Raw genomic sequence first — 25377 nt, 5'->3', positions numbered from 1 at the left:
TTATTGCCTCCATTTGTTGGTTCAATGCTGAAAAGGGGACCAATTTTTCTTCTGAAAAAGATTTTGGTATAATATTTAAGGAGGGAGTACAAGAAACAAAATATATTTTCCTTGACAAGCATTTTATTCAAAATTAATAATCAATAATCAGTTGGTGTCTTGAAAATAGCAGCAGTGAAATAAATTTTATTGTCATATTTAGCTTCGAATTCGAGTACAACTTCCTTAGGAACTACAAAATAATCATCAGGTTGTGTTTCACAATAATCATGGCAAACACCAACTGAAGCAAACAAAGGTTTGTCCTTATATGACAAAGTTAAGACGAAATGGTATGTGACAAAATTATCCAGCTCAAACAACGAATTTAAGTAAGTTTTAATAACTTTTGTCGTTTTATCTGCAATAACAGTCAGGATAAAAACTTCGTCGAACTTTTTAATTACAGTCCTCCAATGGGAGTCCTTTTTAAAACTGATCACCGTGCTGAAATCCCCAAAGAATATTTTGTTGTCTGCGTGATTTGCCAACAAGTGCGTCTCCATTTCACTCCTGTTTCCCTCTATGTTGCACACATACATAGGGCACAACTTGTCACCATAACCACACTCCAGATGATGTTGCTTCAAGTGTGACCCCCTGATCAACTTTTTACAACCTGAAGACTCATATTTACAAGGGAAGCTCAGGTTGGCACAAACGCCTTCCAGTTCCAAGTTCCTGGTGTTTGAGTGGGGACTTCGGCACACCGGACAACCTGGAAACCTGTCGGAGCAAGTCTTGCACATGTTGTGTCCAAGTTGGCACGTTTTGATTGGAGGTGTGAAGTGGTGTGAGCAACCCGGGCACTGGATGGCGTAGGGGCACTCGCGTTGGTGTTGCTTCAAAGCTGATCCCGTGATCAACTTGTCGCAACCTAGGTAGCGGTACTTGCAGGGGAAATTCACCTTGGCACATAAATTTTCCAACGTTAGGTTCCTGGTCTTTGGCAGGGTTATGTTGCACACTGGACATTGTCGCAGCTTGCCGGAACAAGCGTGGCACATGCTGTGGCCAACTGGACAAATTGTGATGGGTGGTGTGAAGTAGTTTGAACAGTTAGGGCACGTTAGGTCTGTCAGAAGTGAATAGGTCGGTTCATCAACCATCATGGACGGCTGGGCAGGACTAACTCAGGATTTAGCAGGTTATCAACACAAAGTAAACATTCAGTACAGGTGAGTACCTACAATCAAGTAGTAGTTACAATAATATTTATATTAGTTGAACGATTTATTACCTTTGAAACTATGTTAATATTCAAAACACAAATATTTAAAATTCTCCAAAAAACATAGTTATTGACCTTGAGCAGAGAGTAAGTATACTGTCAGGATTAATTAATGAGACAGCTGTAAATAAGGCAACTACTCAACTTTACCTTTATGTGATGATATTTTAAACAAAAACATTTATTTTAGATTAGTCTTTTATAATAAACATAAATCATTACCTCTTCATTTATTTTAATAGCCTTTTAATTAGGTCGTCATGTGAAAACTCATTAAATGTACTATACCATGTACCATGGAACTACTAGTACTCTGAAATAAAGGTTTAGACAAATTAGAGACGAGGTTTAACATAAAGATTTTAATTGGTGTCTTCCTTCTTTTATCTTCAGTCTATTTTATTTTACATACTAATGTGATTTGAAGCTACGTAGTACCTGCTCACTTAAATAAAATCAAAAGTTGAAAATTATTAAATTTATCAATTAAACTCAGTATCTATCAACTGGAGTGCATCTTTGAACAACAGATAAAAAAAGATGAAGAATCTCACTAATAGGAAAAAGTACCTACAGTACTAAATTACCAAAAAATACTGACAAATGCAATTAAGAAATAATTTGAAGCTGGTACACATAGTGGAACAGAATTTCCTTAAGAAAGATTTTGAGGATTTTACTAATGGACTGCATTTGGAATTTTACAGGACGCCAAAATATCAAACTATTATTATTAACAAATTGACCAAGTTCAAAGGGAAACTTCAACTTCTAGTCCAAATATTTCTTTCTGTGATTTTTATTTATTTTTGTCATTGTCCAAAGCAGACATCAATTAAAATTTTTATCCTAAGTTATACCACGTCTATACTTGAGGCACTCTGTGTCTTTGGTCAAGTGAGAAGTACTACTTTAGATCATGTTAAGTATGTAAAATAAAACAAACAGAAGACAGAAGAAGGTAGACACCAATTAAAATCTTTATTCTAAGCTATACCTCGTCTTCAGTAAAAATAGTATGCTTGAGTCACTTCTTGCCTTCGCTTAAGTGAGCTGGTACTACTTACTGCCTAACTTTAGATCATGTCAGTATGTAAAATAAAATATACATAAGACAAAAGAAGGCAGATACCAAATAAAATCTTTATTTGTAAGTTGTATCTTGTCTCTAATTATCTAATATTTCATTTTTGGCAGGTACTGAATCCATAATAAATTTTCTTATATATTATATAACTTATAAACATAAAATTGAATGATTGTTGTGCACAAATGTCTCGTAAAATTGTAAATATTTTGTTCTGTGTATCATCAATGGAATTAATTGTCTTTTGACAAGTGATAAACCCTTCAACTATGTTAATATAAATCTTTTTATAATAATAAATATAATAATATATATAATACGTTCTGTAAACAATTAACTGAACATCCATTATTCATAACCTAACTTTTAAAGCTTTCAAAGTTATTAAAAATTAATAAATTATTTTCAAACTATAATTGCTGATTTTCCTTGTAAAGTAATATATCTACACTTAAATTAATTGGACATTATAATAATGAATTCAATCAGCTTAATTAATATTAAGTATATTTTATAAAATTTATTTGACTAATTTTCCTTGAGGAGTAGTTATTAAAAAATATTTAATAATAATATTTAGAAATGTGGGATAATTTCATTAGTTACATTATTTAAACACATTAAAGAAGAGAAAGTAGTAAATTTTTAATTTATTCAGTATGTTATTGTCATGAAGGAAATTAAATTCTTACCTGTCAATTACTAAATTTATAATATTCAATAAGTTATTGAAACTTTGACAAACATTTACAAATTTCTAAGAAAAAAATAATATAGTTATATAGTTTATAACTACAAAACTTTTATAATAAACGTAAATCGATATCTTTTTTATCTACTTTAATAGTAAATGCTTTTTAATTAGGTGGCCAAATAACACCTCGTTAAATGTACTACAAAGAAGAAGTGACTCAAGCTTACCATTTTTCTGTATAGCTTAAAATTGGTGTCTATCTTGTTATTTTATATACTGACGTGATTTAAAGTAAATAGTACCAAAGTTACAGAGTGTGTTTTTTTAGTATTCCGAAATTTTTTGACACTTTTAAATAAACTTGTTGTTCAGTGTGCATAGCTTCAGTAGCAGAAACGCTTAATTGACCCACTGGAGTGCAGTTTGGAACAATGTCCCTTAGATAATAGTAAAGAACTCACAACCTATATAATGGACATGTGGGGAAGTCTCAACTTGGCACTCATTTTCTCAAAAATGAGGTCTTTGACTGGGACATATTGCACACTGGACTTTGTCGAAGCTTTTTGGAACATGCATCACACACCTTGTGACCAATTGGGCAAATTCTGATCGGTGGTGTGAAGTAGTTTGAGCAGTTCGGGCTCATCATCTCTGTCAAAAATTAATAGTTTAGTTCTCCAAACATGGTGTAACTGTTAATAGGGCTAATGACAAATTCAGGCCCCTTCGAATCCTTAAGAGGTTTAACATAAGAATTTGCAGGTTATCAACACAAAATAAACATGAACGTATTAATATTTATGAAAAACGCAGCCATTCAGAACACATGAGTACCTACAACGAATTAATAGTTATAAAAAGATTTATACTATCATAGTTGAAGAGTTTACCTGTCAAAATATAATTAATCTCATTGTTAATATACAGGACAAAAATATTTACAATTCTCTGAGTCATTTGTAAAAGAGAGGTGTACAACACCCACACAATTTTCAGTTTCTAAATTATATAATATATAAGAAAATTTATTACGGAAACAGTATCTGCCTAAAGTGAAAGATTAGATAATTAAAGACGTGGTATAACTTAGGATAAAGATTTTAATTGGTGTCTGCCTTAGACAATGACAAAAATAAATCACATGAAGAAATATTTGGACTAAAAGTTTTCCTTGAATTTGGTCAATTAGTTAATAATAGTTTGACCTTTTGCCCTCTTGTAAAATTCATAATCAAATAAAACAATTAAAATGTAAAAGTTTTTAATGAAAAAATGTAGTATGGAACTAAAATATTAGATAAAATATACATATTGCATTGGTTGCGCATTCACCATTTTTAACAACTGTTGTAAAAATGGTGGATGCGAAACAAAAAACTTAATTAAAACATTCAAATGAATTAGGATAAGATATTTGAAAACATAAAATTAATTACCTTTTAATTGTAGTTGTAATTATACAATTTGTTTACGCATTGACAATGTTTAAACATTTATTATCCAACAAAATCATATTTTTAATAGTATTTTAAAGGTTACTTTACTGATTAATTTAAAAAAATTAAATAGTATCTGTTAAAAATGGATCTAACAGTGTATAAAATAAATTACTTTTAATATAATCAACTTATTCTTAGAATTTGTTTAATAGTAATTAATTATTGGGTTGGTTGCGCATTCGCCATTTTTAACAACTGTTGTAAAAATGGTGGATGCGAAACAAAAAACTTAATTAAAATATTCAAATGAATTAGCATAAGATATTTGAAAACATAAAATTAATTACCTTTTGGATGTAGTTGTAATTATATAATTTGTTTACGCATTGACGATGTTTAAACATTTATTATCCATCAAAATCATATTTTTTATAGTATTTTAAAGGTTACTTTACTGAATAAATTAAAAAAATTAAATAGTATTTGTTAAAAATGAATCTAACAGTGTATAAAATAAATTACTTTTAATATAATCAACTTATTCTTAGTATTTGTTTAATAGTAATTAATTATTGGATTAGTGGCGCATTCACCATTTTTAACAACAGTTGTAAAAATGGTGGATGCGAAACAAAAAACTTAATTAAAATATTCAAATAAATTAGGATAAGATATTTGAAAACATAAAATTAATTACCTTTTGGATGTAGTTGTAATTATATAATTTGTTTACGCATTGACGATGTTTAAACATTTATTATCCATCAAAATCATATTTTTTATAGTATTTTAAAGGTTACTTTACTGACTAAATTAAAAAAATTAAATAGTATCTGTTAAAAATGAATCTAACAGTGGATAAAATAAATTACTTTTAATATAATCAACTTATTCTTAGAATTTGTTTAATAGTAATTAATTATTGGATTAGTGGCGCATTCACCATTTTTAACAACAGTTGTAAAAATGGTGGATGCGAAACAAAAAACTTAATTAAAATATTCAAATAAATTAGGATAAGATATTTGAAAACATAAAATTAATTACCTTTTGGATGTAGTTGTAATTATATAATTTGTTTACGCGTTGACGATGTTAAACATTTATTATCCATCAAAATCATATTTTTTATAGTATTTTAAAGGTTACTTTACTGAATAAATTAAAAAAATTAAATAGTATTTGTTAAAAATGAATCTAACAGTGTATAAAATAAATTACTTTTAATATAATCAACTTATTCTTAGAATTTGTTTAATAGTAATTAATTATTGGATTAGTGGCGCATTCACCATTTTTAACAACAGTTGTAAAAATGGTGGATGCGAAACAAAAAACTTAATTAAAATATTCAAATAAATTAGGATAAGATATTTGAAAACATAAAATTAATTACCTTTTGGATGTAGTTGTAATTATATAATTTGTTTACGCATTGACGATGTTTAAACATTTATTATCCATCAAAATCATATTTTTTATAGTATTTTAAAGGTTACTTTACTGAATAAATTAAAAAAATTAAATAGTATCTGTTAAAAATGAATCTAACAGTGAATAAAATAAATTACTTTTAATATAATCAACTTATTCTTAGAATTTGTTTAATAGTAATTAATTATTGGGTTGGTTGCGCATTCGCCATTTTTAACAACAGTTGTAAAAATGGTGGATGCGAAAAAAACTTAATTAAAATATTCAAATGAATTAGCATAAGATATTTGAAAACATAAAATTAATTACCTTTTGGATGTAGTTGTAATTATATAATTTGTTTACGCATTGACGATGTTTAAACATTTATTATCCATCAAAATCATATTTTTTATAGTATTTTAAAGGTTACTTTACTGAATAAATTAAAAAAATTAAATAGTATCTGTTAAAAATGGATCTAACAGTGTATAAAATAAATTACTTTTAATATAATCAACTTATTCTTAGAATTTGTTTAATAGTAATTAATTATTGGATTAGTGGCGCATTCACCATTTTTAACAACAGTTGTAAAAATGGTGGATGCGAAACAAAAAACTTAATTAAAACATTCAAATGAATTAGGATAAGATATTTGAAAACATAAAATTAATTACCTTTTGAATGTAGTTGTAATTATACAATTTGTTTACGCATTGACGATGTTTAAACATTTATTATCCATCAAAATCATATTTTTTATAGTATTTTAAAGGTTACTTTACTGAATAAATTAAAAAAATTAAATAGTATCTGTTAAAAATGGATCTAACAGTGTATAAAATAAATTACTTTTAATATAATCAACTTATTCTTAGAATTTGTTTAATAGTAATTAATTATTGGATTAGTGGCGCATTCACCATTTTTAACAACAGTTGTAAAAATGGTGGATGCGAAACAAAAAACTTAATTAAAATATTCAAATAAATTAGGATAAGATATTTGAAAACATAAAATTAATTACCTTTTGGATGTAGTTGTAATTATATAATTTGTTTACGCATTGACGATGTTTAAACATTTATTATCCATCAAAATCATATTTTTTATAGTATTTTAAAGGTTACTTTACTGAATAAATTAAAAAAATTAAATAGTATCTGTTAAAAATGGATCTAACAGTGTATAAAATAAATTACTTTTAATATAATCAACTTATTCTTAGAATTTGTTTAATAGTAATTAATTATTGGATTAGTGGCGCATTCACCATTTTTAACAACAGTTGTAAAAATGGTGGATGCGAAACAAAAAACTTAATTAAAATATTCAAATGAATTAGCATAAGATATTTGAAAACATAAAATTAATTACCTTTTGGATGTAGTTGTAATTATATAATTTGTTTACGCATTGACGATGTTTAAACATTTATTATCCATCAAAATCATATTTTTTATAGTATTTTAAAGGTTACTTTACTGAATAAATTAAAAAAATTAAATAGTATTTGTTAAAAATGAATCTAACAGTGTATAAAATAAATTACTTTTAATATAATCAACTTATTCTTAGAATTTGTTTAATAGTAATTAATTATTGGATTAGTGGCGCATTCACCATTTTTAACAACAGTTGTAAAAATGGTGGATGCGAAACAAAAAACTTAATTAAAATATTCAAATAAATTAGGATAAGATATTTGAAAACATAAAATTAATTACCTTTTGGATGTAGTTGTAATTATATAATTTGTTTACGCGTTGACGATGTTAAACATTTATTATCCATCAAAATCATATTTTTTATAGTGTTTTAAAGGTTACTTTACTGATTAATTTAAAAAAATTAAATAATATCTGTTAAAAATGGATCTAACAGAGGATAAAATAAGTTACTTTTAATATAAAGAGCTGGTATTGAGAAATATCTTTTATTTCATGAAATACCTCCTAAAATATTATTTCCTTAAAAAACAAACACAAAGAAATAATAAGGATGTGATATTTAATAAGAAAAAATCGATTTCACCCATTTTCAACCATTAAACTATGAATTATTTATCAGTGTTTGCTGTTATAAAATGTAAAAGTCTGTATTTACTTACCCTTACAATTAAAACTGTAAATAATTATAAAATAATTGTAATTATACCTAAAATATACATATTTGTTACGATATAATATTTAATAATGTAAAACATAAAATATTAATGATGTCCTTTTTAATTTTTCCATGTACAATTAATTTGTGTCTACCTATACTTCTTCCCAAGGAAAAATCCTTGTTATCCTGCTGAATAAATACATAAAATAAATACAAGTGACTCACAAAAATTTATTATAATTATTATTAATATTACACTAATATTTCTCAGACTCACTGAACTCGGTTGTCAGACTTAAAAATATTTTAATGTTTTAATGTTAAAATAGTATATGTTAAACTATAATTAAAAACTTAATTCGGACCAAAGATGATATGAGGCATTATATATTAATTAATTATAGTTTAAAGTTGTCGTTCATTGTTAAATGAATATCTGACTTGATCTGTTGACTGGGTACTTATAAAAAGAAGTGAAAATGTGGTTTCCTACACATCAAGATGTCTAAAAAGTTTTTATTTATCCATCCAGAAATTGTAACTGAATGGAAAACTTATTGGGACAGTAGTTCAGTTAATTTTTTGAATTAACCTCACGTAATAGTTCATAATAGATGGAAGGAATTCAAGAAATTCCATAAGGGTATAATGTGGTGAGTAGTAAAATTTGATTTTCAACAGTTTTTGAAGTTGTGATTGTATCTAATTAATTTAATACTTATGTGCTCTTCTTTCAATAACTTTATAATTTTTTAGGTCTCACTGGAGGCAGATGTGTGTTAATGGAAATAATGATAAAATATAATAAGAAAATGGACAACTTATTAATAATTTCTACCTTCAATTGATTTCAATCAACTTTCAACAGAAGATTATTTGACATCTGATAATAAAACCCTGACCCAATTTTTTTATATTACAGTTTAATCCACATTTTGTCGATCCACATCGATAAACTTATAAATAGCTCTATTAATATTAATCTATATTTTGGAACTACCATCTCTGTAAAATGAATTTGGTGATTAATTCATGATTAATTGATTAATTGACGTGGGTAACAAACTTCCTTTTTAAAAATATTCTTAACAATCCTTCCAAACAGTAAACAAAATTGTGGAAGTTTAATAGTGACATTTTCTTGGAACATGCTTGATTCTGATGGGAGCTTTCATCATATAAAGCAGTAACAATTCTTCCTAAACTTAGCTACCTATATGAGCTGCCAAACACGTCGCCATTTTACTTTTAATTTAGGATTCTGTAACTTTTCCTAAACCTAAATAATAAAAGCTGTACCCTAATCGTAATTAATTATGATTAAACCTTTATTAAAATTATAATGATGTTTCTCTAACCATCTTTATTTACCATAAAATAAATGAATTCAGGGGTGTTAAAATAATTTTCAACCAATATAAAACTAAACTATATTTATTATTATTTAATTTTCAAAAAAGATCTAATACAGAAATATCTTATTTTATATAATACTTAAAATATTAAAGAAGAATTCAGACAAGAATATTAAAAATTTATCAAGAGGAACAAAAATTAATCAGAAGTTGGTTGAAGCTGTCCAATATGTATTATTTATGAAGAATCAACAAAAGTGTTTGAAGAAGGAAAAGCTGAAACAATTCAGGAAGATGTGTAGTTAAGGAAAATTTTCAAATTAAAGTATTTAAATAAAATATAAAAGCTTATATTAGTAATATGTAGAGAGATCAATAGACACATGAAATAAATCTTTGATAGTGACTCTTTCTACAAAGATTGGATGAGTGTTATTAAGACTTTTTTAGGTAGAGGAATAAGTCAAGTGAATAGATACTTAAAAACAGTGAATGGTAAAACAATTTAGAGGCCTCTATCTTACTCCTTGAACAATTAGAGTCGTTTATAAATTCATCTAAACAGTCCTTCCAAACAATAATTGTAATTGTGGAAGTTTACATAAACATTCATACTTTGTAACAGAAAACACTCACTTAATTCATAGTTTAATGGCTGAAAATGACTGAAATCATCAATTTTCGTTACCAAATATCACTTCTTTATTATTTCTTTGTGTTTGTTTTTTAAGGAAATGATATTTTAGGAGGTGTTTCATGATATTTCTCAATACTACTTCTTTATTGAAACTTAATAAGTAAAATTACAGTAAAACATGTTTAATTAACTAAACAACTGAAAATATCATTACTAAAATATATTTTATTGGCGTACCTAGTTCCAATACCAGTTATTATTATCATCATCACTCAAAATATAGAAATCTAAGATAAACGTCCTCTCTTTTTAACTCTTCGTTTTTAAAGGCCAATTTTGGGAAATGTTTAGGAAGTAAGTCAAATGACTAAGTATTCTTAAAATAGTTGAAAAACAGACAATGATGAAACAATTTACTTAATTATCATTAGAGGTCCCCATCTTACTCCATGAGCAATAAGGGTTGTTTATAAATTTATCTGAAGTTTCTTCTATCATATAACATAGAATAGAAGTCATTGTAGAAGTTGACCATACTGAACGTTTGAGCATGTACAAAATCTTAAAATAATTGGACAGTATACAGTTGCAGGAGTTTATTAATCAATCACATACAACAACAACAATGGTTTCTAAAATCATTATCTGAACAATCCTTCCATACAGTAGATGTAGTTGTGGAAGCTGTCGACGTTGCATGACGCTTGTCTGAATGTGTTATTATATGCACTATTGGTGTTGTAGTTTTTATCCGTCATGGCCCTCATAACATAAGATTTCATTGATCCTTCATTGACGTGAGCATTCAAACATATGTCCATTCGACTATCAATTTGAGTGTAACTCAGTTTGCTTTGCTGATAGGCCGTGTTAATTTTCTGGCACACTCTATTAAAATATCTAAAACACACATCGATGCAGGAATAGTAAAAATGCGGATAGTGGAAATGATAATACTTACTGGCCTTCCTCATTCCACTTGTAACATAAGCATTGGGCTGCATTTAATGAAACAACATGTCAGTAATGTTTTGTGAAAGAATTAATATGGAATATTATAAAACTTACCAACCAACACCAAGATTAACAAAGGTTTTACAAACATTTTGACAGTTATGAAGCAGAATTTCAGCGTTTTACCTTTATATAGCGATATCCATTGATGATAAAATTTAATTAAAATTTTAATGATGTTTCGTTTGTCCAATTAATAAGTTTTTACTGTATACTAATTCTTAATGATAAACTGGAAATTGTTATTATCTTCCACCATTAAATATGTTGTATGATAAGGTTGTTCTCATAATAATTATACAAACCACTCTTGTTGCTTATGATTGATTAATAAACTCTTGCAAATGTGTGCCTTTAAATTATTTTAAGAATTCTTACCAAGTAGTCAAATGTCAAATATGTTAAGCAATTTGATTTATTGAATTTATTAAACCATAATTGTATTGTCTGAGTAAATGATTATAGGAACTTTTATTTGTCAAAGAGGAAGGTATATCTCTGTTGATTAAATAGATTGTTTAACATGTGTATGGGCCTTTATTTTATTTGAAATGATCCCAATTAACAATTCAGCTCAATTATTATTAAAAAGGTTGCTTCAAAAACACAAGTTTGTAACTTATTGTCTACCATTACCATCAATAAGAATAAAAGAATTTTAAATAAAACTGACCATTAACAATTAAAAAAGAAGCTGAACGTTTAACTTCACCCTATTACAATCAAAGTGTAGAAACAAGTACTGGTTTAATTCCAGGCCACAATATTCATGTTTATTGATTATAAAACGTTCTTAAGACAGTGAAAGTGTGAACACTCTCCCTTTTCAGGCATCTGTAATAAGTAACAAATTGACCTCCTGAAGAGTCCTTCACATCCCATAGTTTTCCCCCATAGTCTGTTACTGACTGGGTACTAACCAATTTTTATAATTGTAATTGTCTGAGTAAATGATTATAGGAACTTTTATTTGCCAAAGAGGAAGGTATATCTCTGTTGATTAAATAGATTGTTTAACATGTATATAGACCTCTATTTTATTTGAAATGATCCCAATTAACAGGGATATACCTTCCTCTTTGGCAAATAAAAGTGCCTTTTATCATCTTCTCAGACAATACAATTGTGGTTCAATAAATTCAATAAATCAAATTGTTTAATATATTTGACATTTGACTACTTGGTAGGAATTCTTAAAATAATATAAAGGTACACAGTTTATTAATCAATCATAAGCAACAAGAGTGGTTTTTAGAATGTCAATACACACAGGAACTATATCTTTGATTATAATTTCCACTTTATCATTAAAAAGTAGTATAAGTTATAAAGAAATTAATTGGACATGAAAATATAATTTGAAAACATCATTAAAATTTTAATTAAAGTTTATCATCAATGGATATCGCTATATAAACGTAAAACTTTCAAATTCTGTTTCATAACTATCAAAATGTTTGTAAATCTTTAATAATCTTGGTGGTGGTTGGTAAGTTTTATAATATTCCATATTAATTCTTTCACAAAACATTGCTGACATGTTGTTTCATTAAATGCAGCCCAATGCTTATGTTAACAACTGGACTGATGAAGCCAAGTAAGTATTACAATTTCCATTATTCGCATTTTTGCTATTAATGCATTGATGTATGTTTTAGATGTTTCAATAAAATGGCCGAGAAAGTTAACAAGGCCTATCAGCAAAGCAAATTGAGTTACTCTCAAATTGATAGTCGAATGGACACATGTATACGGGCTCACATCGGTGAATGGTCGGTGAAATCTTATACTATGAAAGCCCTGACGGATAAAAAGTATAACACCAATGAAGCTTATAATAACACATTCAAAGCAGTATCATGCAGCGTCGACAACTTACACAACTACATCTACTGTATGGAAGGGTTGTTCAGATAATGATTTTAGAAACCATTGTTGTTGTATCTGATTGTTAATAAACTCTTGCAACTGTTTCCTCTTCATAAACTAGATATATATTATTTAAAATTAAATGGCAAAATGATTGTCCTCATCTTAAGTAGTCATTATCTTAAGTCAAGTACGTAGCCCAATTCATAGTGTTATTAAATGGAACATTCGTCACACTCTTCTGTCGATTTTTACAATTATACAAATTGGTTAGGCTGGTCTAGATTCAGCAACAGCCAACGGGGGAGAACTGTGGAATGTGAAGAACTCTGGACACGATCGATTTGTTACAAATGCTTAAAAAGGGAAAGTGTGTACTTGTTTCTACATTTTCATTGTATTAGGGTGAAGTTAAATGTTCAGCTTCTTCTTTAATTGTTAGTGGTCAGTTTGATTTAAAGTTTGTTTGTTAATTGGGATCACTTCAAATAAAATAGAGTTCCAAACACATGTTAAACAATCTATTTAATCAACAGAGATATACCTTCCTCTTTGGCAAATAAAAGTTCCTATAATCATTTACTCAGACAATTACAATTATAAAAATTGGTTAGTACCCAGTCAGTAACTGTCAATGGGGGAGAACTATGGGATATGAAGGACTCTTCAGGAGGTCGATTTGTTACTTATTACAGATGCCTGAAAAGGGAGAGTGTTCACACTTCCACTGTCTTAAGAACGTTTTATAATCAATAAACATGAATATTGTGGCCTGGAATTAAACCAGTACTTGTTTCTACACTTTGATTGTAATAGCAGCTTCTTTTTTAATTGTTAATGGTCAGATTTATTTAAAATTCTTTTATTCTTATTGATGGTAATGGTAGACAATAAGTTACAAACTTGTGTTTTTGAAGCAACCTTTTTAATAATAATTGAGCTGAATTGTTAATTGGGATCATTTCAAATAAAATAAAGGCCCATACACATGTTAAACAATCTATTTAATCAACAGACCTTCCTCTTTGACAAATAAAAGTTCCTATAATCATTTACTCAGACAATACAATTGTGGTTCAATAAATTCAATAAATCAAATTGTTTAAAATATTTGTCATTTGACTACTTGGTAAGAATTCTTAAAATAATTTAAAGGCACACATTTGCAAGAGTTTATTAATCAATCATAAGCAACAAGAGTGGTTTGTATAATCATTATGTGAACAACCTTATCATACAACATATTTAATGGTGGAAGATAATAACAATTTCCAGTTTATCATTAAGAATTAGTATACAGTAAAAACTTATTAATTGGACAAAAGAAACATCATTAAAATTTTAATTAAATTTTATCATCAATGGATATCGCTATATAAAGGTAAAACGTTGAAATTCTGCTTCATAACTGTCAAAATGTTTGTAAAACCTTTGTTAATCTTGGTGCTGGTTGGTAAGTTTTATAATATTCCATATTAATTCTTTCACAAATCATTACTGACATGTTGTTTCATTAAATGCAGCCCAATGCTTATGTTACAAATGGAATGAGGAAGGCCAGTAAGTATTATCATTTCCACTATCCGCATTTTTACCATTCCTGCATCGATGTGTGTTTTAGATATTTTAATAGAGTGTGCCAGAAAATTAACGCGGCCTATCAGCAAAGCAAACTGAGTTACACTCAAATTGATAGTCGAATGGACATATGTTTGAATGCTCACGTCAATGAAGGATCAATGAAATCTTATGTTATGAGGGCCATGACGGATAAAAACTACAACACCAATAATGCATATAATAACACATTCAGACAAGCGTCATGCAACGTCGACAGCTTCCACAACTACATCTACTGTATGGAAGGATTGTTCAGATAATGATTTTAGAAACCATTGTTGTTGTTGTATGTGATTGATTAATAAACTCCTGCAACTGTATACTGTGCAATTATTTTAAGATTTTGTACATGCTCAAACGTTCAGTATGATCAACTTCTACAATGACTTCTATTCTATGTTATATGATAGAAGAAATTTCAGATTAATTTATAAACAACCCTTATTGCTCATGGAGTAAGATAGGGACCTCTAATGATAATTAAGTAAATTGTTTCATCATTGTCTGTTTTTCAACTCTTTTAAGAATACTTAGTCATTTGACTTACTTCCTAAACATTTCCCAAAATTGGCCTTTAAAAACGAAGAGTTAAAAAGAGAGGACGTTTATCTTAGATTATATATATATATATATATATATATATATATATATATACATATATATATATATATATATATATTGAGTGATGATGATAATAATAACTGGTATTGGAACCCCCATAGTCTGTTACTGACTGGGTACTAACCAATTTTTATAATTGTAATTGTCTGAGTAAATGATTATAGGAACTTTTATTTGCCAAAGAGGAAGGTATATCTTTGTTGATTAAATAGATTGTTTAACATGTGTTTGGAACTCTATTTTATTTGAAATGATCCCAATTAACAATTCAGCTCAATCATTATTAAAAAGGTTGCTTCAATAACACAAGTTTGTAACTTATTGTCTATCATTACCATCAAGAAGAATAAAAGAACTTTAAATCAAACTGACCACTAACAATGAATGAAGAAGCTGAACGTTTAACTCACCCTATTACAATCAAAATGTAGAAATAAGTACTAATTTAATTCCAGGCCACAATATTTTTTAATAAAATACTCTATTAAATTAATTTTAAAAACATAAGTTATTAGACATTTTTATTTCTTGTGCCAGTCTGGATAAAAATATTTAAATTGTTGTTCTCCCCATTCCTGGACCAGACTCAAGGAGAACCCAATATTTAGTTGCTATTGTAGGAATCGACAGAAGAATGGGTCCCAGTCTGGACACGTGTAAGGAAAGATACAAATCAGAGTCCCTCAAATGGAGGAGATCTTCTATCATAAAGTGGTGGGCAACTTCCCTATTGACAGTTCCAGAGTCAGCTCAAGGAGTTCCACAATTCATGATAATAAACTTTCTTTTCACATCAAATTTTGGGTATATATTGTTTAATTTTTTAGAAATACAACAAGCCATTTTGTTGTTCTTCCAATTAAAATATTCATCTTCATTTCAAAGAACTAGACATATTTGCTGATGAATAAAATATCAATTATTCTTTGTATCTATCTAGATTTGTAGAGGAATATTAATTTAGCTTCCAGTAAATCTTCTGAAGGCTACAAGGCTTTTAATATTGATTATCAGCGAAATTATAGTTATTAAAACAAATAAAATAGGAATATATTTGCGGAAAAATTTATTTAAGCAACATTCTGTTGGCTATAAGCATAGTTTCTGAATCATCTGACCAATCCTTCCATGCAATAAACAAAGTTATGGAAGTTGTTGACTTTTATGGTAACTTCATTTGCATATGTATGCTTGTAGGCTTCATTGGTATTATAGTTTTTGTGTGAGGTACTTCATCACATAACTTTTTGCACTGACAGACAAACATGTGTCCGTTTGACTATTAAGTTGAGAGTAACTTAATTTGTTGTCCTGATAGGCCTTGTTAACTTTCTGGCACATTTTATTGAAGTTTCTAAAACATTCATCAATTCAGTGATAGTAAAAATGCGATTAATGGAAATTGTAATACTTACTGGGCTTCATCAGTCCAGTTGTAACATAAGCATTGGGCTACATTTAATGAAACAACATGTCAGTAAGTTTTGTGAAAGAATTAATGTGAAATATTATAAAACTTACCAACCAGCACCAAGATTATTAAAGGGTTTACAAACATTTTAACAGTTATGAAGCAGAATTTTAACGTTTAACGTTTATATACTGATGTCTATTGATGATAAACTTTAATTAAAATTTTAATGATGTTTTCAAACTGCATTTTCATGTCCAATTAATTAGTTTTTATCTAATACTACTTCTTAGTGACTAACTGGAAATTATTATAGAACTTATCATGATCGGATCACTACATATATTGTAGGAGAAGATTGTTCAGTTAATGGTTCTAGAAACCACTCTTCTTGTTGCTTATGATTGATTACTAAACTCTTTCATCTGTGTACTTTAAACCACATGTTAAACTTTGATTTCTTGAATGGAAGGATTGTTTAGATGAATTTATAAACAACTCTTATTGTCCATGATGTAAGCATGTGTCAAATCATTTATCGTTCCTCTGGAGAACTCCCACAATTTCGTGTATTGCCTGAAACAACTGAATAAATGATTTTAGGAACTTTTATTGGCCTTAGAGGAAGGTATCTCTATTGGTTAAATAAATTGTTTAACATGTAGGTGAGCTTCTACTTTATTTGAAATGTCTATCATTACCATCAAGAAAGTTAAAAGAATTTTAAATCAAACTAACCACCAACAATTAATGAAGATGCTGAACGTTTAACTTCACCCTATTACAATCAAAATGTAGAAACAAGGGCTAGCTTAAGTCCAGATCACAATATTCATATTTATTGATCATAAAACTGTTCTTAAGACAGTTTGGTACTGTGTAAGTGTGAACACTCTCCCTTTCTAGGCATCTGTAACAAATTGACCTCCTCCAGAGTTCCTCACATTCCATAGTCCTTCCCAATTGACTCTAGCTGAATCTAGACCAGAGACAGATGAACAGCTCGAGCAGCAACCAACATATGTTGGTATTTACCAATTTTTATAATTGTTATTGTAAAAATCGACACAAGAATGGCACGAATGCTTCAATTAATAACTCTATGAACTGGCCTACGTACTTGACTTATGATAAATACTTAAGATTAGGACAATCGTTCTGCCATTAAATTTTAAAAATATATATATCTAGACTATGAAGAGGAAACAGTTACAATCAAAGATTACAAGACACAGTTGTAGGAGTTTATTAATCAATCACATACAACAACAACAATGGTTTCTAAAATCATTATCTGACCAATCCTTCCATACAGTAGATGAAGTTGTGGAAGCTGTCAACGCTGCATGATGATGATCTGAATGTGTTTTTATATGCATCATTGGTGTTGTAGCCTTTTTTCGTCAGGGCTTCCATAACAAAATATTTCAGCCCGTATTCACCGATGTGAGCAGACAAACATGTGTCCGTTTGACTATTAAGTTGAGAGTAACTTAATTTGTTGTCCTGATAGGCCTTGTTAACTTTCTGGCACATTTTATTGAAATATCTAAAACATACATCAAAGCAGTAATAGTAAAAATGCGAATAATGGAAATTGTAATACTTACTGAGCTTCATCAGTCCGGTTGTAACATAAGCATTGGGCTACATTTAATGAAACAACATGTCAGTAATGTTTTGTGAAAGAATTAATATGATTTATTATAAAACTTACCAACCAGCACCAAGATTATTGAAGGTTTTACAAACATTTTGACAGTTATGAAGCAGAATTTTAACGTTTAACGTTTATATACTGATGTCTATTGATGATAAACTTTAATTAAAATTTTAATGATGTTTTCAAACTGCATTTTCATGTCCAATTATTTAGTTTTTACCTTATACTAGATCTTAATGATCAACTGGTTTGGTACAGTGGAAGTGTGACCACCCACCACAAACTACTCTATTAAATTTTAAGGTATCACGTTCTAAAAACAAATTATTAGACAGTTTTATTTTTTGTGTTAGTCTGGATAAAAATATTTACAACGTTTTCCCCCCATTCCTGAAAAATTTGTTACTTATTATTTTCGTTCTTCGTTTTAAACTTTTAATATGTTTACTATCAAGTAGTTACTTTTAATTGGATACAAAAATACTTACTAAAACATCATTAAAATTTTAATTTAATGTTATCATCATTATATATTATATAAAAGCTAGTGGTCAGAATTATTCTTCATAACAGTCAAAATGTTTGTAAAACCGTTGATTATCTTGGTGTTAGTTGGTAAGTTCTATTTTACTTCTTCCACAACTCAGTACTTATAAGTTGCATTTATAATTTTATGTAGGTCAATCCTTGTGTTACAGCTGGAGCGAAGAGGCCAAGTATTTATAGTCACTTCCCTTATTTGCTCGCCAATAATATTTTTAAATATTTTTTAGGAATTTTAATAATCTTTGTAGAAAAGTAAACCGTGCCTATCAAGTAAATAAGCTTGATTTCTCCGAGATTAATGACAGGTTGGACACCTGTCTTAATGCACACATCAACGAGTCTGGCCTAAAGTCATATGTCCTAAAACCTTTGACAGAAAAATCCTATAACATCAATAATGCATATAAAAACACTTTCCAACAAGTAAGTTGTACTGTGGACAACTTCCACAATTTCATTTATTGTATGGAAAGACTGTTAAAATGATATATTCAATTTTATTGACCATGGAATGGGTTAAATAAATTGTTTTTACATATATGAGGACCATTGTTTTATTTGATGTAGGCCACAATACCCATATTTATTAATATTAAAACTGTTATTAAGACAAGATGGTACCGTGGAAGTGTGAATGAACACTCTCATAGTTCACCCATATGTAAATTATAATAAATCGACGCCTCCAAAGTTCTTCACCTCTCACAGTTCCTCTATCCTTGATGGACAACTTAGTAATAGGTGGCACAGCCAACTCTATATAAATAGAGTATATATATTTGTTACGAATAATATTGAATAATATTTAATTTTGGGGGATACTGTTACAATTTTCCCCTTGATTCCAAAAGAAAGAATTGGATACATTTAAAATAATAAAATGCACATACAGTTGTAAAACAATATATTTAAACAACAGATAAACGATAAGAATTTTATCTTGAATCATCTAAACAAATCCTCCAAACAATAATTGAATTTGTGAAAAGCCTCAAGATCATATGAGTGATAGAGTGACTCCTTATCTGCATCATGGGTGTTGTAATTGTCTATCAAGTACTTCATCATTGAAATTAAGTTTTGTTCTGTGAAAGGCATCGTTCAGTGTTTCTGTAGGTTGTTAATGAAAATATTGGTATGAAAATGGAAATATATACCTGCCCTCATCCCAATCTTAAGAGAAGCACTGGGCTACATAAGATAACATATTAGTTTTGTATTGTGGAAGAAATATTACAAAACTTACGCCTGGATAATCAAAAGTTTAATTAATTAAGAGCATTTTGTTTTTTTTGTCCCTTAACAGATAAAATCCAGTACTAGTTAATTATTGGGAAAGTGAAATTGTCTGGACATCTGTAAAGAACAAGGAAAGATACAAATGAGTCCCTCAAATGGCGAAGATCCTCTATCATCAGGTGGTAACATGCCCACTTCATGGGCATCTTCACTATTGAAAGTTCCAGGATCTAGACGGGTCACAGCTGAACAGCTCGAGGAGTTCTCAACAAATTTTATTTTGGGGTATTGAAAAAATGGACATTTCATTCAATAATGAATTGAGCTGTCCACTTGACTTATGGTAACTTCTAGTCAAGCCGACAATGATCATTCCGACCTTCTGGTTTTACCTTTGATTTAAAGAAAAATGAAACTAATAATTGGTAGACTAGTTTATGAATGAATGAGTTTATGAATCAATTACAAACAAACAGCAAAAGCAAAATCATTTATTTAAAATTGGGATTTTCACTGTTGGTTAAACAAACCAGCCTCTTTCTACCTATATAGATTTGTAGAGGAATATAAATTCAGCTACTAGGAAGGCTACAACACTTTTAATATTGATTATCAGCGAAATTATAGTTATTAAAACAAATAAAATGCGAATATATTTGCAGAAAACTTTATTTAACCAACCTATGAATCACATTCTGTTGGCAATAAGCATTATTTCTGAATCATCTAATCAATCCTTCCATGCAATAAACGAAGTTATGGAAGCTGTCGACTTTTATGGTATTTTCACTCCCATACGTATTCTTATAGGCTTCATTGGTGTTAGAGTTTGTTGTCAAGTACTTCATCACATAACTTTTTGCACCGGTTTTACCGATATGTGCTGCCAAACATGTGTCCAGCTGGCTTTCAATTTGGGTGTAGGAAAGTTTATTGGTCATAAAGGCTTTCTGGACTTTCTCACACATGTTGTTGAATTTACTAAAAAAATATGAATGTAACAATAATAATAAAAATGAGGGTAATGAAAATACATACTTGCCTTCAGTGCCCCAGCTGTAGCACAAGCAGTGGCCTGCATTAAATTATAAATACAACATTTCAGTATAGTATTGCTGAATAAAAATGATAAAACTTACCAACCAACGCTAAAAGAATGAAAGGTTTGACAAACATTTTAACTGTAATGAAGAAAATTTGAAACGTCTCCCTTTTATTTGAAAGTTAATTATGATAATCTTAAATTAAAATTTTAATGATGTGTTTATCCTTTATTTATTAACAGGTAATTATTTTAGATATATCAAAACTACTTCTCAAGGAAAAATTATCAATTATTCAACTATTCTGATCAATTATTCTTAACCCTCAGTAATTAAAAATCAAAATGTAATAAGAAGTATTCTTATACCAAACACACTCAGGAGCTGAAGAACCTTCCAAGAGTTTTCACGTTTTAAAAAGTAAATAGTAAAAAATGTTAAAAATATTTTACTTCAAAGTAAGATTCCAAGTGCCACTTGTTGACCAGGACTTTTATTTATTTGTGGCCAGAACAAATACACTCAATCTCTTCCTCACAATCATACTCCTCCAGAGTTTCACATTATTGCTTATGAATTTATTTTTTCGTTTTTATTTAATATTTAAATATTTTTGTTAATAGCAGTATAGTATAATTAAAAAGTTACTATAGATATCGAAAAGGAAAAATATAAAAGCACTATCTAATCATCATGTAGTTTTTTACTCAAAAAAACATGTTGACTCAGTAATTAATATACGTTTGAATTGAATTGAAAATTTGAATAAAAAATAAGGTTTAATTGTCAGAAGAAGTCATTTAAAAAAGAATAACAGGATGAAGATCTATCGCTTGTTAATTAACGATTAATAATGAACCTTGGACAACCCTGACAGTACCTAGATGACATAAACTGGTTGTCACCACAACTTTGACATAAACCAAACTGTTCCTGTCATTTCCATTGTTTAAAGAAAAATGAACGTGCCGCAAGCACCGATATCAATGAACAAATTGTACATCGGAAACCTGCCGATGAACGCCAGCAAAGCGCAGATCAAGAAGTTGTTCAACAAGCAGAATTTGTCCTGCACGAAAATCGTGGTGAAACGTGGAGGATACGCCTTCGTTGATTGCCCCAATCAGTCTGCTGCCGACAAAGCTATCGACATGCTCAACGGATACAACATGAACGGGTCCATTTTGATGGTGGAACCTTCCATGGGGACAAGCCAGAACGGTTTTAGAGTACCCACGAGTCTCAGCTATCGCCCGTGGAAGGAACAAGAACGATAATTATGATAAATGAGAAACAAACTAATGTAACTTAATAACTAATAAAACATGTAATAGTAATGTAACTTGTTTCAATCTTCCCACCTCAGAAATTATCAAATTATTATCAAATGAACTTGATGAACTCACAAGTAACACTTGTGAAGCTTGTTGTGACTGAAATACATGTCTCAAATAAACTACAGGCCCTCTATTTACATGTTCTAATAAAAAAACAAGTAATATAAGTATAATTTGTTTCAATCTTTTCACCTCAGAGGTTTTATCAAATGAATGAATGATGAAGGCTCACAATTAATACTTGTAAGCCATCTAGTGACTGAAATACATGTCTCAAGTAGACTACAGGCCCTCTATTTACATATTCCAATAAAAAAATCAAGCAACTTTGTTGTTTAGTAAAAAAAATCTTGTTGTCATAGCAAATTTGACATCATCAGTACTGTTCCCTGACGACATAAATGAACTCTTCTCAATCAGCTCCGATATCGATGAACAAGTTGTACATAGGAAACCTACCGGCCAACGCCAATAAGACGCAGATCAAGAAGCTGTTTATGACTCAGAACTTGTCCTGCACCAACATCGTGGTCAACGAAGGCGGATACGCGTTCGTGAACTGCCCAGATCAATCTGCGGCCGACAAGGCGATCGACGTGCTCAACGGATACAAGTTTAATGGGTCGGTTTTGATGGTGGAGCCTTCCGTGGCGTCAAGTAAAAATTGCTACAAGTTACCCAGGAGCACTAACTATCGTGGCTGGAAGGGACGAGAGCGATAGAATGTAGTTGAAATTATGTAGTTATTGTATTCTAATAACTAAAATAAAAAATGTAATAAAACTGTAGACTGTTATTATTGTTAATCTTGATAAAAGGCTTAAAATTGACACTTTTGTCAACTTTATAAGTGGTATATTTATTAGGAAAATACTATTCCTGAACTTTAGACAAAGATTACGTGTATACTTTTTGATACTAGAATTCGTAATTGTTTATAGCAAATAAATCAATTAATATCATAAAGTAATAAATATAATGTAAACTTTAATTTTACTTATTGTTGCAAAAGTTTAACCTTCAGGTAATCTGGAAATCCACATAAAAATACATTAAACCATCATTCAATTTATTGATCATATATAACATATCATATACTAGGTTGTTGTTTTAACAGGTACAATTCCATTAATAAATTATCACAATTAAAAGTTTTACATGGCCACCAAGTCAGGTTGTCTGATTCTTGACTCCTTGTTCAAGTTTTTGCAGTGTTCGACCAATAACTGCATAATCTTGCTGTCAAACTCTTCAGGAATGGGCTTAATTCCTGTAGCCCAATAGTACAAATCCCAATCATTTGAAGGTCCATTAATAAGCCTACAAAATTCTCATTAACTTCAACATGTCAGTGTCCCTTCAAGTAATACCTGTCATATTCGGCGGTCTCCTCAGAAGTGAAGTCTTTGAGATACTTGGCCGCAAACGTACTCAACAGCAGGTCGTTCTCGAGCATGCCCCTTTTGCGTGACTGATACTGCAACCTACAAACGCATATCTATAAAAAATAGTAAGTTTTGGTTGGGCCTCGGACCTATTCTTTTTTTGAGTCAGGGGCTCGTTCTCGCGCTCCTGGCACCTGGGGATGGGGATGAAATCGTCCGGCGGGTCGACGACATTGCCGGACGAGTTGTAGCCTCTCTGATTTAACGCCGACGAAATTCTAATTAGGGTTGGAGAATTTCTCTGCAAAAGTGAGGTTAGATTTACGTAAAGCTTGTGTTGTTATGTAATGGGTTGTTAAAGGCTTACCAAAAGGGTGCAATTCTTTAAAACGATTGAATTCATTTTGTAATTTGTTACAATTATTAATTACACAAGATTTTTGTTGTATAAGATGTTTGTTTACAGCAATTTGATGTTTGACAGATAATGAACAGGGCCGGCTTTGGATTAATTTATTTTATATATTAAATTATATAAAATTGGGTTAAACATACGTGTTTATGATATTTTAGAATTTTATAATCAAGTCATTTAGGGACCCACAAGAAAAAACAAAATTTGTCGAATTTACTAATGAATTTAATCACCTAATTTAATTTTAAATTTTTTATAATTTACTTTATTATAAATTAGAAAATAATTAATTTAAGACTTTAGGGCTGTTTAACAATTAAACTATGATCTTTTGAAAAATGGTTTGTTGTATAAAATATTTGTTTACAGCAGTTTGACTAAAAAGGAACAGGACCGGCTTTGGCTTAATTTATTTTATTTAATAATTAATTATCTGACACAAAACATTCTTGTGTTAAACAAACATGTTCATGTTATTCTAGAATTGTATAACCAAGTAAGTTAGTGACTTTAAATTATATTAAAATTTATTCAGCAAATTTACTAAAGAATAATGATCTTAACTTAAATTTTAATTCCTTATAATTTAGTACAGAATAAATCAAAAAATAATTAATCACAGGAAACATTTAACAATTAAACTAAAATCTTTTTAAAAATATTTAATAGGCACGTACAATAAATATTTGTACAATGGTTAATGATAAAAATATTTACATATTTATATCATGTTATATAGGTATAAATATTTTCCTATTTTGATTATCGCATAATTACTTGATTACTCCAGTTTATGTTAATTAATTTGAATAAAAATACTAATTTATTACATTGAATTGTTATTTACAGCATCTTCATTATTATTTCATCATCAATTTTAAGTAATATTCATAATATTTATGTTTAATTGGACCATATTTCTATTTTCAATGTTCTGACGTATTTAGAAAATAAAACGTGTTACAGCTGAAAAATTATTGCACATCAATTAAAAATATGTTTAAAATATAAATAAGTCACTTAAGTTACTTAAACATGCTTCTATTACATTTAATTGTTAATAAATGTGTCAACTATAGAAGAAAAATATGAATGAACTGAAGCAAAACAAAAATATTCCTAATGACGTCGTTTTATCAATAAAAAGAATAATTAATTTGGTGTTTATTTATTTGTGTGTCGTCATGCGAATTTAAAATTGCGT

The 25377-nt window shown here is 29.0% G+C and overlaps 9 protein-coding genes across 13 annotated transcripts; 5 read left to right on the top strand and 4 right to left on the bottom strand.

Annotated features, from left to right (window-relative positions):
- Positions 1 to 105: 105 nt before the first annotated feature.
- Positions 106 to 1353, bottom strand: LOC109601105 (E3 ubiquitin-protein ligase sina). The gene is made up of 2 exons (XM_020017326.2): positions 1280 to 1353; positions 106 to 1225 (listed from the first exon to the last, which is right to left on the bottom strand). Exon 2 carries the CDS (start codon positions 1149 to 1151, stop codon positions 141 to 143), a length of 1011 nt encoding a protein of 336 aa, XP_019872885.1. The 5' UTR covers positions 1152 to 1225; positions 1280 to 1353; the 3' UTR covers positions 106 to 140.
- Positions 1354 to 10591: 9238 nt separating this feature from the next.
- Positions 10592 to 18499, bottom strand: LOC109601110 (uncharacterized). Of its 4 annotated transcripts, none has more exons than XM_049964542.1 (3): positions 18263 to 18314; positions 10972 to 11008; positions 10592 to 10910 (listed from the first exon to the last, which is right to left on the bottom strand). In XM_049964542.1, the coding sequence occupies exons 1-3, from the start codon at positions 18297 to 18299 to the stop codon at positions 10652 to 10654; spliced, it is 333 nt and encodes a 110-aa protein (XP_049820499.1). In that variant the 5' UTR covers positions 18300 to 18314; the 3' UTR covers positions 10592 to 10651. The 4 variants fall into 4 exon arrangements, with proteins under 4 accessions (XP_049820499.1, XP_049820500.1, XP_049820501.1 ...); XM_049964543.1 differs by lacking the exon at positions 18263 to 18314 and adding an exon at positions 16656 to 16707; XM_049964544.1 differs by lacking the exon at positions 18263 to 18314 and adding an exon at positions 11079 to 11135.
- LOC109601111 (uncharacterized) lies at positions 12470 to 13010 on the top strand. Of its 2 annotated transcripts, XR_007547480.1 has the most exons (3): positions 12470 to 12513; positions 12584 to 12621; positions 12683 to 13010. XR_007547480.1 is itself a non-coding variant. In XM_020017331.2 (2 exons), exons 1-2 carry the CDS (start codon positions 12578 to 12580, stop codon positions 12939 to 12941), a joined length of 303 nt encoding a protein of 100 aa, XP_019872890.1. In that variant the 5' UTR covers positions 12518 to 12577; the 3' UTR covers positions 12942 to 13010. The 2 variants fall into 2 exon arrangements, 1 of the variants encoding a protein (XP_019872890.1); XM_020017331.2 differs by lacking the exon at positions 12470 to 12513 and having other exon boundaries at positions 12518 to 12621.
- Positions 14273 to 14833, top strand: LOC126264881 (uncharacterized). Its single transcript, XM_049964540.1, has 3 exons — positions 14273 to 14346; positions 14417 to 14453; positions 14515 to 14833. Exons 1-3 carry the CDS (start codon positions 14310 to 14312, stop codon positions 14771 to 14773), a joined length of 333 nt encoding a protein of 110 aa, XP_049820497.1. The 5' UTR covers positions 14273 to 14309; the 3' UTR covers positions 14774 to 14833.
- Positions 18500 to 18786: 287 nt separating the features above from the next.
- On the top strand, positions 18787 to 19298 carry LOC126264882 (uncharacterized). Its single transcript, XM_049964545.1, has 3 exons — positions 18787 to 18823; positions 18888 to 18924; positions 18982 to 19298. The coding sequence occupies exons 1-3, from the start codon at positions 18787 to 18789 to the stop codon at positions 19238 to 19240; spliced, it is 333 nt and encodes a 110-aa protein (XP_049820502.1). The 3' UTR covers positions 19241 to 19298.
- A 1348-nt stretch (positions 19299 to 20646) lies between these two features.
- Positions 20647 to 21216, bottom strand: LOC109601112 (uncharacterized). Its single transcript, XM_020017332.2, has 3 exons — positions 21133 to 21216; positions 21032 to 21068; positions 20647 to 20974 (listed from the first exon to the last, which is right to left on the bottom strand). The coding sequence occupies exons 1-3, from the start codon at positions 21167 to 21169 to the stop codon at positions 20716 to 20718; spliced, it is 333 nt and encodes a 110-aa protein (XP_019872891.1). The 5' UTR covers positions 21170 to 21216; the 3' UTR covers positions 20647 to 20715.
- A 558-nt stretch (positions 21217 to 21774) lies between these two features.
- Positions 21775 to 22373, top strand: LOC109601117 (insulin-like growth factor 2 mRNA-binding protein 3-A). Its single transcript, XM_020017334.2, has one exon. The coding sequence runs from the start codon at positions 21996 to 21998 to the stop codon at positions 22311 to 22313; it is 318 nt and encodes a 105-aa protein (XP_019872893.1). The 5' UTR covers positions 21775 to 21995; the 3' UTR covers positions 22314 to 22373.
- A 401-nt stretch (positions 22374 to 22774) lies between these two features.
- On the top strand, positions 22775 to 23095 carry LOC109601091 (insulin-like growth factor 2 mRNA-binding protein 3-A). The gene has a single exon (XM_020017312.2). It carries the CDS (start codon positions 22775 to 22777, stop codon positions 23093 to 23095), a length of 321 nt encoding a protein of 106 aa, XP_019872871.2.
- Positions 23096 to 23425: 330 nt separating this feature from the next.
- On the bottom strand, positions 23426 to 24277 carry LOC109601106 (succinate dehydrogenase assembly factor 2-B, mitochondrial). The gene is made up of 4 exons (XM_020017327.2): positions 24126 to 24277; positions 23908 to 24059; positions 23744 to 23857; positions 23426 to 23693 (listed from the first exon to the last, which is right to left on the bottom strand). The coding sequence occupies exons 1-4, from the start codon at positions 24159 to 24161 to the stop codon at positions 23528 to 23530; spliced, it is 468 nt and encodes a 155-aa protein (XP_019872886.2). The 5' UTR covers positions 24162 to 24277; the 3' UTR covers positions 23426 to 23527.
- Positions 24278 to 25377: the final 1100 nt, after the last annotated feature.

Source organism: Aethina tumida, chromosome 3 (assembly GCF_024364675.1).
Source record: "Aethina tumida isolate Nest 87 chromosome 3, icAetTumi1.1, whole genome shotgun sequence".
Classification (NCBI taxonomy): Eukaryota; Metazoa; Arthropoda; class Insecta; order Coleoptera; family Nitidulidae; genus Aethina; species Aethina tumida.
Note: the sequence above shows the minus strand (reverse complement) of the source record. Positions and strands in the feature narration are given on the sequence as shown.